The 12,247-nt window shown below is 39.7% G+C and overlaps 1 protein-coding gene across 1 annotated transcript in view; it reads right to left on the bottom strand.

Annotated features, from left to right (window-relative positions):
• Nucleotides 1-12,247, bottom strand: part of ptprq (protein tyrosine phosphatase receptor type Q) — a 71,783-nt gene that overhangs the window by 49,656 nt on the left and 9,880 nt on the right. Inside the window, exons 6-7 of the mRNA XM_047390679.1 lie at nt 4,966-5,077; nt 4,287-4,392 (exon numbers count right to left, since the gene is read on the bottom strand). Coding sequence (XP_047246635.1) covers nt 4,287-4,392; nt 4,966-5,077 — 218 coding nt within the window. The remainder of the gene's footprint in view (nt 1-4,286; nt 4,393-4,965; nt 5,078-12,247) is intronic.

Genomic DNA, 12,247 nt, shown 5'->3' with positions numbered 1-12,247 from the left:
CCTCTGTATGTGTAAGTGACCACAGCTGCATTTATTTTAACCTGTCATTTAATGTAGGCCCATTAAGGTCACAAGTGTTAATGAAAAGGAGAAACATTAATCAAGATACTCCTGAAGTTAGACATTCGAAAGTCTGTCCTTGGGTAACTGAAGCTATATATTGAAGCTAGATATTGTCACAAAATCGAACGCATGTGGAATGCATCCAAGCTTGAAGTGCACAGACTAAATCTGAAAGAGTCAATTTTCTCACCAAATGACATTGAAAAAGGCTCAGGCTAATTATTTTGCAAACATCATAGCTTCTAAATAGAGAAAACCTAAAGCCCTTTTTGATATAATTAATGTTTTGGCTCCTGATGTTCCTCAGGTTTCAGCCAATACTAAGGCTGATTGCAATCAGTTTTGACATTCTTTTCAAACAAGGTTGCTGACCTAAGATTGAGCATTTCTCCTTCACCCTTGCCTTATCAAGAATATAGTGGGCCCCGTCCTTTTTAACTGGTCTGTTTTTGATCCTGTCACTTCTTTTACCCATGTCACTTCCACAAGCCCTCTTGTTGTCGTAGTTTATTTAGGAATGTGTTTGATTCTATTGGGCTTTGTATTGTGAAGATTCTTAATCTCTCGCTTCAAACGGGCATTGTCCCTGATCTTTATAAACAAGGAGTTGTTAATCTAATTTTAAAGAATTGGATCTTGATCCCTCTTTATCCAGCAGTTATAAGCCAATATCTAAATCCCATTAGTGTCCAAACTTCTAGAAAAGGTTGTAGCGCAACAGCTTACTTATTTTCTGAAGAGAAGTGAAATATTGGACAATTTTCAGTTTGGTTTTCACGGTTTTAGTTCTCTTGAACCTTACCTCTGCTTTTGACTTGGTTGATCATGTCATCCTGATTAACAGACTCAAAGATTTTGGATTTTCTGGTGTTGTTTTACAATGGTTTATATCTTACTCTTCAAAGAGATAATTTAGGGTTTGCATAAATGAAGTGCTGTCTGATATTTCTGCCATGTGGTGTATCCCAGGGATCTGTTCTTGGCCCAACCCAGTTCTCATTGTACAGGTCCTTCTCAAAAAATTAGCATATTGTGATGAAGTTCATTATTTTCCATAATGTCATGATGAAAATTTAACATTCATATATTTTAGATTCATTGCACACTAACTGAAATATTTCAGGTCTTTTATTGTCTTAATACGGATGATTTTGGCACACAGCTCATGAAAACCTAAAATTCCTATCTCACAAAATTAGCATATCATTAAAAGGGTCTATAAACGAGCTATGAACCTAATCATCTGAATCAACGAGTTAACTCTAAACATCTGCAAAAGATTCCTGAGGCCTTTAAAACTTCCAGCCTGGTTCATCACTCAAAACCCCAATCATGGGTAAGACTGCCGACCTGACTGCTGTCCAGAAGGCCACTATTGACACCCTCAAGCAAGAGGGTAAGACACAGAAAGAAATTTCTGAACGAATAGGCTGTTCCCAGAGTGCTGTATCAAGGCACCTCAGTGGGAAGTCTGTGGGAAGGAAAAAGTGTGGCAGAAAACGCTGCACAACGAGAAGAGGTGACCGGACCCTGAGGAAGATTGTGGAGAAGGGCCGATTCCAGACCTTGGGGGACCTGCGGAAGCAGTGGACTGAGTCTGGAGTAGAAACATCCAGAGCCACCGTGCACAGGCGTGTGCAGGAAATGGGCTACAGGTGCCGCATTCCCCAGACCTGGGCTACAGAGAAGCAGCACTGGACTGTTGCTCAGTGGTCCAAAGTACTTTTTTCGGATGAAAGCAAATTCTGCATGTCATTCGGAAATCAAGGTGCCAGAGTCTGGAGGAAGACTGGGGAGAAGGAAATGCCAAAATGCCAGAAGTCCAGTGTCAAGTACCCACAGTCAGTGATGGTCTGGGGTGCCGTGTCAGCTGCTGGTGTTGGTCCACTGTGTTTTATCAAGGGCAGGGTCAATGCAGCTAGCTATCAGGAGATTTTGGAGCACTTCATGCTTCCATCTGCTGAAAAGCTTTATGGAGATGAAGATTTCATTTTTCAGCACAACCTGGCACCTGCTCACAGTGCCAAAACCACTGGTAAATGGTTTACTGACCATGGTATAACTGTACTCAATTGGCCTGCCAACTCTCCTGACCTGAACCCCATAGAGAATCTGTGGGATATTGTGAAGAGAACGTTGAGAGACTCAAGACCCAACACTCTGGATGAGCTAAAGGCTGCTATCGAAGCATCCTGGGCCTCCATAAGACCTCAGCAGTGCCACAGGCTGATTGCCTCCATGCCACGCCGCATTGAAGCAGTCATTTCTGCCAAATGATTCCCGACCAAGTATTGAGAGCATAACTGTACATGATTATTTGAAGGTTGACGTTTTTTGTATTAAAAACACTTTTCTTTTATTGGTCGGATGAAATATGCTAATTTTGTGAGATAGGAATTTTGGGTTTTCATGAGCTATATGCCAAAATCCTCCATATTAACACAATGAAAGACCTGAAATATTTCAGTTAGTGTGCAATGAATCTAAAATATATGAATGTTAAATTTTCATCATGACATTATGGAAAATAATGAACTTCATCACAATATGCTAATTTTTTGATAAGGACCTGTATATTACTCCTTTAGGCCAGATCATCTGCTGTTTTAATCATGTTTCTTATCATTTTGATGCTAATGACATACAGTTATACTGTTTCCTTTTAACTATCAAGTCTAAGTGATTGCTTGGTAGAGATTAGAAAAAATAGTTCAATTTGAATTGCTTACAGCTGAATACCAACAAAACTGAAACATTGATTATAACACCTGATGAAAACATTTGTGAAATTGGAAAGCACATCAGTTTCCTGAGATCCTCTGTTCAGTCGAATCTCAGAAATCTGGGTGTGACCTTTGACAGTTGTATTTCTCTTGATCACCATTCTAAGCAATTGGCTCGAAATAGTTTTTATCATTTAAGAAATGTTGCTGGCTCAAATCTATGGTGTCTAGGTGTGCATTAGAAATTATTTGAAATTCCTTTAATTCATCTTGGGTTATTGTAATGGACTTTTTACCTGCTTTAACAAATCTGCTGTACATCGCATTCAGATGGTGCAGATTGCTGCGGCAAGACTCTTAACAGAGATAAGCAGAAGAGCTCACATTACCCCGATTCTGGAATTCCCTTCCATTGTTTTTACATCGTGTCGACTCCGTTGACCAATTCAAAATGCAGCTAAAAATATATTTGTACTGCCAGACTTTTAATTAATGTGATGTTTATAAATGTGATGTTTATATTTGCTTTGCTTTTCTTTGCTGTGTTTTGTGAAGCACTTTGTGATTTTATCAGTGAAAGGTGCTATACAAATAAAATGTTACTTACTTTACTCACTTACAACTGCAAACCTAGTGAAACATGGTCATTAAACTAAACTAAAAGGCCATGCAAGGATAACATTATTCAGAGAAGAAGCCAAAAAACCAGTGGTAATTCTGGAGGATCTACAAAGATCCACAGCAAAGATGAAAGAAACGGTGTTAGGACAACTATTAGTCATGTACTTCACAAATCTGGTCTTTAGGGAAATTTGGAACATTCTTGAATTGTTAAAAAGAATTCATAAAATGTGTCCTGTCCAGTTTATCACCAGGAATGTACAGCATTCAGCAAACACATATTAGAAGATGTTCTGGTCAGATGAGACCAAAACTGTTTTGCAAAGAATGGCCTATAAGTTCCGACCCTAGATGTAGAAAATATTGCAGTGAAGATCTTTGAGCATTTGAAGGGGGTGGCTTACTTTAAAATTCAGCGCACACTATTTAATCTGTTTAACTGTTTGAAAACTGTGTTATCATTTTCCTTTCAAAATTATACATTACCTTTGAGTTGATCTAGCTGCATAAAATTCAAATGAAGTTTTTACTTTTTACATAAGAAAATGTGAAAAATCCAATGCTTTTGGAAGCACTTGTAACCTTTGTTTGGTCTCATAAGTTCAAGGGAGCAAGGAAGAACATTATATTTTTCAAATCAACCAAGAAAATTAAGAGAGGTCTTAGTTTTTAAATAATCTCCATCGACAATTTGGCAATAGTAATTAGTTAAACTCATGTAAAGTTGTTCTAGCTTTGCCAGTATATTACCTTAAACACAAACGTGGACTTGATCCATACATTTAGCAATTTTCACATTTTAGATCTTTGTTAAAGAAAATGGATGCCCAGTAAATGCTGAGAGGCTTAAAAAGTGCATAACACAGAAGGAAAAACTACCTGATTACATATCCATCTATATTGTTTGCATCGGGTTGCATCCATGACAGGAGAATCCCATTAGAACCAACAGCTTCTCCTTCAAGGGCCTGTGGGGGACCAGGAACTACAAAAAATGAGGGGAGAGGGTGTAAAGTGGGGAACACCAGCAACCAGAATATTTCAAGCTCGGCAAAGTTTCAAAGTAAAACATGTTATTTGAGTGACGCAATCTTTTCAGTTTTCCCAAATAATTACGATCCATACAAAGAGTTTGGTACAACTTTTATAGATCATTTTCATGATTGGAAAGCCTGCAGACAAAGTTTATTTAAAGAGCAGTGAAGCTGGCTTTAATAGAGGGTGTGTATATGTGAGAGTTTAAATGTACACACTGTATGTGGCCGAAGCCTGATGAATAAGGCTTCACACAGCAGTGGCATTTCACTGACATTCACTCCAGACGCATTCGTCCAGGGGTTCAAAAGTTCCGGATAAAGTTACCTAAAAGGAATTAAACAGTGATGGAAGTATACACACGCGCGCTCCCACTCAAGTTCATCTTCTTCCCTCGTGTGTGTGCCATGTGCAGTGAACCAGTGAAGAAGCAGGGCAAAAACCAGAGGAGAGCCTGATTGTACTTGAAACCATTTTAATAAATCGGACAAATCCAACAACATTGATTGTTAAACCATCTCACCACTTGGGTTGGTAAAGATAATGCGACTGACTCCAGGGCTGCTTTTGGAAGAGGTGACTGCAGAGACCGTCACAATGTACTGTGTCCCAGGACTAACATCCACCACGTTAGCCTGTGGAAACAACAAAACACACCTGGTTCAGTACCGTCTGTTCATGCACACACCATGTGTACAGCTGAGGTGCCATCTGGGTTCTATTCAGGGTTGTATTGCTGTGAAAAAGCTTTTGACATAATTGAGTAAATACAAAATGCACATTTCAAATTATTTTACTTGTTAAGTTAGTAAAGTATGAGTTATCTGTGATTAGTCCAAGCTGAGTTCAGTGTCACTATCTGGTTCTGATTACACCCTGTACCCTGTACAATTAAGTAATCAGTAAACAATACCTGTAAGACAACATGAAGTAGGCTGAAAGATGTCACAAAAGCAACGGTTAATGAAAATAGGTTTGAAAACAGATAAACAAAACCATTAACCTCAATCAGCCCAGGAAGGGTTGTAAAGTCATTTCTAAGGTCTTGAGACTCCACTAAACCACAGTGTGAGTCATTATCCACAAATGGAGAAAAAATGGAATAGTGGAAACCTTCCCAAGATTGTACAACCTACCAAAATTACTCCAAGAGTGCATGAAGGAGGTCACAGAAGACCCCGGAAGACCCCGGAACAAAATGAAGGCCTTGAAGGCCTTGTTTGCCTCAGTTCAGGTCAGTGTTCATAATATAACAGTAAAAAAATGACTGGGCAAAAAAGGCCTCCATGTGAGAGTTTTAAGGCCCAAACCACAGCTGACCAAAAACAGCATAACGGAGGCTCATCTAACATTTGCCAAACAAAAATATATAAAATAAATCCTGATAATCCACAACAATTTTATAGAAAATATTGTGACTTTAGACTGTTATGACAATAGTGAAACATTTTGGAACACGTGTGTCATTTTACACCTACTGTAAAATACCAACATTTCAAAAAAAGAAAATGAAGATGATGTAGAAGGTAATAAATATGATTGAGATACTATGGCATGACCTTAAACAAACCATTCATGAACATAAACTGTACAAGTTGGCTGAATTGAAACATTTCTGCCAAGAAAGGTGGGAAAAATAAATTCTGTCTAAAACATTTATTGCCAGCTATCACAAGCTCTTGATACCAGTTGTTGCCACTAAGTGTCACACAACCAGCTTTTAGGTTTGGGAGCAATTACTTTTTCATTTGGGTCAAGATGGTTAGGCTGCGTTTTTACCTTAATAAATTAAATTGAAGTTTGAAAATTACATTTGAATTTTTAATGTTAGTATTATTTGATATTAACATTTGTTTGATGATATTTAAACATTTAAGCGTATATTTAAGGAAAAACGGAAGAAATGTGTAAGGGGCAAAACTGCAGTTTAAGTGGGAGGTGAAGAAGGTTTAGCAAGAGTGGCATTGAAGGACGTTGAAAGTGACAGCTAGTCAAGTTTTAAAGCCAGGTTGGTCAGTGTCCTCTTGCTGCTGGTGCTCTCTTCTTGTACTTTCTCCACTGTTGAAAAAAAAAAACCTTACAAAAACTTTAAAAATGTGTACCTCAGTGAAGTTGGTTGATTCATTGTGTTCAGTGTTCCCAACTCCTTCCCAGCTCCACAAACCATTTGCTGCATGCCATTCCTGTACTGTATGATTTTATAAGAATAAAAGCCAGAAAGATTTGAAAAAAGTAATAATTCACAGGATACTTTTGGTTTCACTATTTTCTATGATTTTGTCAGATCCATGTTTACACTAAGTTTTAAAACCTTAAGGTTTTGGTTTGCTTTTAAATATTTGAAAACTGCAGTTGACTGTCATGCATTCTCACTTACAGTAGTCAGTACACACTTAGGCCAGTTTAGTATGGAGGGCCAAAATTAAATAAAGATAATATGAAATACATGTAAATGTAACATGAAATGAATAAATGTGCCATTTAATTATCTAATACATCATTAAATAACTGAATATAGTATGAAATTATTAAATGCACAGTTAAATAGGTAAATGTCCCATTAAATAATTAAATACAGGGGTTGGACAATGAAACTGAAACACCTGGTTTTAGACCAGAATAATTTATTAGTATGGTGTAGGGCCTCCTTTTGCGGCCAATCCAGCGTCAATTGGTCTTGGGAATGACATATACAAGTCCTGCACAGTGGTCAGAGTAAGCCATTCTTCTTGCAGGATAGTGGCCAGGTCACTACATGATACTGGTGGAGGAAAACGTTTCCTGACTCGCTCCCAAAGTGGCTCAATAATATTTAGATCTGGTGACTGTGCAAGGCATGGGAGATGTTCAACTTCACTTTCATGTTCATCAAACCAATCTTTTACCAGTCTTGCTGTGTGTATTGGTGCATTGTCATCCTGATACATGGCACCACCTTCAGGATACAATGTTTGAACCATTGGATGCACATGGTCCTCAAGAATGGTTCGGTAGTCCTTGGCAGTGATGTGCCCATCTAGCACAAGTATTGGGCCAAGGGAATGCCATGATATGGCAGCCCAAACCATCACTGATCCACCCCCATGCTTCACTCTGGGCATGCAACAGTCTGGGTGGTACGCTTCTTTGGGGCTTCTCCACACCGTAACTCTCCCGGATGTGGGGAAAACAGTAAAGGTGGACTCATCAGAGAACAATACATGTTTCACAGTGTCCACAGCCCAAGATTTGCGCTCCTTGCACCATTGAAACCGACGTTTGGCATTGGCATGAGTGACCAAAGGTTTGGTTAGAGCAGCCCGGCCGTGTATATTGACCCTGTGGAGCTCCCGACGGACAGTTCTGGTGGAAACAGGGGAGTTGAGGTTCACATTTAATTCTGCCGTGATTTGGGCAGTCGTGGTTTTATGTTTTTTGGATACAATCCGGGTTAGCACCTGAACATCCCTTTCAGACAGCTTCCTCTTGCGTCCACAGTTAATCCTGTTGGATGTGGTTCGTCCTTCTTGGAGGTATGCTGACATTACCCTGGATACCGTGGCTCTTGATACATCACAAAGACTTGCTGTCTTGGTCACAGATGCGCCAGCAAGACGTGCACCAACAATTTGTCCTCTTTTGAACTTTGGTATGTCACCCATAATGTTGTGTGCATTTCAATACTTTGAACAAAACTGTGCTCTTACTCTGCTAATTGAACCTTCACACTCTGCTCTTACTGGTGCAATGTGCAATCAATGAAGACTGGCTATAAGGCTGGTCCAATTTAGCCATGAAACCTCCCACACTAAAATGACAGGTGTTTCAGTTTCATTGTCCAACCCCTGTATATCTTGGACATAATTAAATTAAATGATTAACTGTCATATTTTTATAAATTTATAACAGAAAATAAATATAATTATTACACTATATTTATGTATTTCTTGGCTCCCTGCAGCAGCGTCATTATGAATTAATTTAATCTGTCAACTTGACCCATCAAACTCAATGAGCGGGGCTAACATAGATTCTGTGATTCTGTGGCAGCTTCTTCCATGCAGCTTCTCATTGATCGTTGAATAAAATAAACTTTAAAATATTCTGACATTAGCATGATCTATAGTAGGTAAAAGAAGGACTGCAAGCCAGGACTGGAATGTCTGAAGAATGTAAAACCATAAAAGGATAATCATTTAAAAAAAGTGAAACCAAGGGCTTTGCAGAGAAGAAAAGACAAAATCTGGGGAATCAGAACAGATACAGAAAATCATTAGAATCTTTCAAGGACCCATAGAAACCGGACTTTATACATACTGAGGAAGTGTTTAACTAATGCATGGCAGGATTGACCTTTAACCAAACAAGAACTTGGTGGGAAGCAGAAAGCAAAGGAAATGGAAATAAAAAATGTAAGAAGAAACATGGGGGAACGGGCTCTGTGATGCAGCATAGGTACCAGTCGTGTAAAGCCAAGACAAAATTGCTCCTATGCTATGCTTTAAGGATGAAGTACAGGGAAAAAACCCTGCCTTCAAAATAAAAGCCTTCCAATATCCAAATGGTTAAACCTAAGACAAATCAAAAGCTGTATCAGTGGTTAGCAATTTAGTGAAAGATATTTTAAAGGGCCATTTACATTCCCACGAAATAGTTCCTGTTAGAAGGCTGGTAGCTTTGCCCAATGGATAGCTATGCTTCATCATTGTACCAAACCCCTAGAATTCAAAGCACAAAATGTTGTTGTTGCTATCCTCATTATTTGAGTTAAGTCAAAGAGATTAGTATTTTTATTTAATTGAAACTTCAAATCAAGGACCAAAAATCGCGTTTATGTCAACATTTCTTTGATTCTGAAATGATTCCACATGTCCAACAAATTATCATAACAAAATCTAAAAAAACAAATTGCAGCAGAAAAGAAATAAAATAAATGGTCTGGAGCTTAACCAGCACTGGTTGTATTCCTCAAATACACAAAGCCATGTACAATCAATGAGTACTCTACTCTTACTCTAACTCTACTCTTACTCTAAATGGGAATGGCGGTTATATAAATTCTTCGCTGTTAATAATTTATACAACAAACAATTTAAATGATTAAAAAAAACAAGGACTGAGTGCACTAGTTTGAAATTATTGTGGATTTTCTATAATCTGAACTGGGTCAAATTTATACATCAAATGCATACATATGTTGCAGCAGAGACCTGGCTTTCAAAGATAGTCCACAATGTTTTCAGGTAGGGATGAGCTTCATTCTAGAAACATATTGGTACCCTGGTTTTGATGTTTGGGATTGTTGTCCCTTTAGAAGAAGTTGTGTTCAACTTTAAACCATCTAGATATTGATTTGAGGTAATGTTGAAGAATTATGATGTACTACATCTTCATTCTTTGTGCACCAAAGTGAATACCAGCCCCACAGCATGATGCCGCCCATACCATGCTTGACAGTTGATACTTAGGTGTGCTAAACTCACCTTGCCTCCTCAATCCTTGTCATGTCTGACCATAAGAGTTTTCTCTAAAAAGCACTTTGCTTATCTGATTGCCCTTTTAAGTTGTGCTGAAGATTTTCTAGAAGATTTAGGTTCGGATGTTGACCGACCCATTCTTAGAAATGAATTTGCTTTAATGTAAAACAGAGGTTCCCAAAGTGGGGGTGGACGCCAGGTGGGGGGCCTTGAGGTGATTTTCAAAATCATCATGTTATGATCACTGAGAGTATGGAGGGCCAAAAGGGATAAAATTATATAAATATAACCTGAAATAAATGTGAATGTCCCATTAAATAAATATCTTTCTGCTCTCGGTGGAGGAGGACACTTTTTTTCTGTCTCCCGCACCCCTCCCATATCTGCCCTGCTTCAGCTCTGTGTCTTGTCTTCTTTTTGGAGCCTCTTTTTGCATATCTTCCAAATTCTGAGTTATGGATTTGGTCAGCTGGTCTCTCAATGCAATTGATCAAATTTTCTCGACGAGAAGACAGGGTGAAGGAGAGCCCAACTTGTCCGGACTGGACGTTTTTCTCTGGATACACAATGGACTCCTGGCAGAAGTGGAGGATTGTGTGTTTGTCGATAATGTCAATCGAGGATGTTGAAGATGTGCATATAATTGGATGTTTGATATCAGGATTTCTGCTTTTTGGAGTCAGCGGTTACCTGGCATATCGAGAAATTCTGAGAATGTCAGCAGCTGTTCTGGCAATTGTGAGGCTGCCTGGCATGTGTGATGGGATCTTCAGAGCGATCAACACTCAGACTGAGATGTTACGTGAGCTGAATCGCAGACTGGATGTGATCCTTACACAGGATCGCAGGCAGGTTGCGGTTCTTGGACTCAGGGGTGAAATGGGATAAATCTTGGAGAAAGTTGTTCGCTCGGATCTGGCGAAAGACCAGGAATTTGACTGTTTGGATTTGCCATTGAGAAGCACCAGCGAGACTCTCAAGGCTGACGGAAAATTAAGAGTCAGCCTAACCCAAATACAGGTCCTTCTCAAAATATTAGCATATTGTGATAAAGTTCATTATTTTCCATAATGTAATGATGAAAATGTAACATTCATATATTTTATATTCATTGCACACTAACTGAAATATTTCAGGTCTTTTATTGTCTTAATACGGATGATTTTGGCATACAGCTCATGAAAACCTAAAATTCCTATCTCACAAAATTAGCATATCATTAAAAGGGTCTATAAACGAGCTATGAACCTAATCATCTGAATCAACGAGTTAACTCTAAACACCTGCAAAAGATTCCTGAGGCCTTTAAAACTCCCAGCCTGGTTCATCACTCAAAACCCCAATCATGGGTAAGACTGCCGACCTGACTGCTGTCCAGAAGGCCACTATTGACACCCTCAAGCAAGAGGCTAAGACACAGAAAGAAATTTCTGAATGAATAGGCTGTTCCCAGAGTGCTGTATCAAGGCACCTCAGTGGGAAGTCTGTGGGAAGGAAAAAGTGTGGCAGAAAACGCTGCACAACGAGAAGAGGTGACTGGACCCTGAGGAAGATTGTGGAGAAGGGCCAATTCCAGACCTTGGGGGACCTGCGGAAGCAGTGGACTGAGTCTGGAGTAGAAACATCCAGAGCCACCGTGCACAGGCGTGTGCAGGAAATGGGCTACAGGTGCCGCATTCCCCAGGTCAAGCCACTTTTGAACCAGAAACAGTGGCAGAAGCGCCTGACCTGGGCTACAGAGAAGCAGCACTGGACTGTTGCTCAGTGGTCCAAAGTACTTTTTTTGGATGAAAGCAAATTCTGCATGTCATTCGGAAATCAAGGTGCCAGAGTCTGGAGGAAGACTGGGGAGAAGGAAATGCCAAAATGCCAGAAGTCCAGTGTCAAGTACCCACAGTCAGTGATGGTCTGGGGTGCTGTGTCAGCTGCTGGTGTTGGTCCACTGTGTATTATCAAGGGCAGGGTCAATGCAGCTAGCTATCAGGAGATTTTGGAGCATTTCATGCTTCCATCTGCTGAAACGTTTTATGGAGATGAAGATTTCATTTTTCAGCACAACCTGGCATCTGCTCACAGTGCCAAAACCACTGGTACATGGTTTACTGACCATGGTATCACTGTGCTCAATTGGCCTGCCAACTCTCCTGACCTGAACCCCATAGAGAATCTGTGGGATATTGTGAAGAGAACGTTGAGAGACTCAAGACCCAACACTCTGGATGAGCTAAAGGCCGCTATCGAAGCATCCTGGGCCTCCATAAGACCTCAGCAGTGCCACAGGCTGATTGCCTCCATGCCACGCCACATTGAAGCAGTCATTTCTGCCAAAGGATTCCCGACCAAGTATTG

Source organism: Girardinichthys multiradiatus, chromosome 2 (genome assembly GCF_021462225.1).
Source record: "Girardinichthys multiradiatus isolate DD_20200921_A chromosome 2, DD_fGirMul_XY1, whole genome shotgun sequence".
NCBI lineage: Eukaryota > Metazoa > Chordata > Actinopteri > Cyprinodontiformes > Goodeidae > Girardinichthys > Girardinichthys multiradiatus.
Note: the sequence above shows the minus strand (reverse complement) of the source record. Positions and strands in the feature narration are given on the sequence as shown.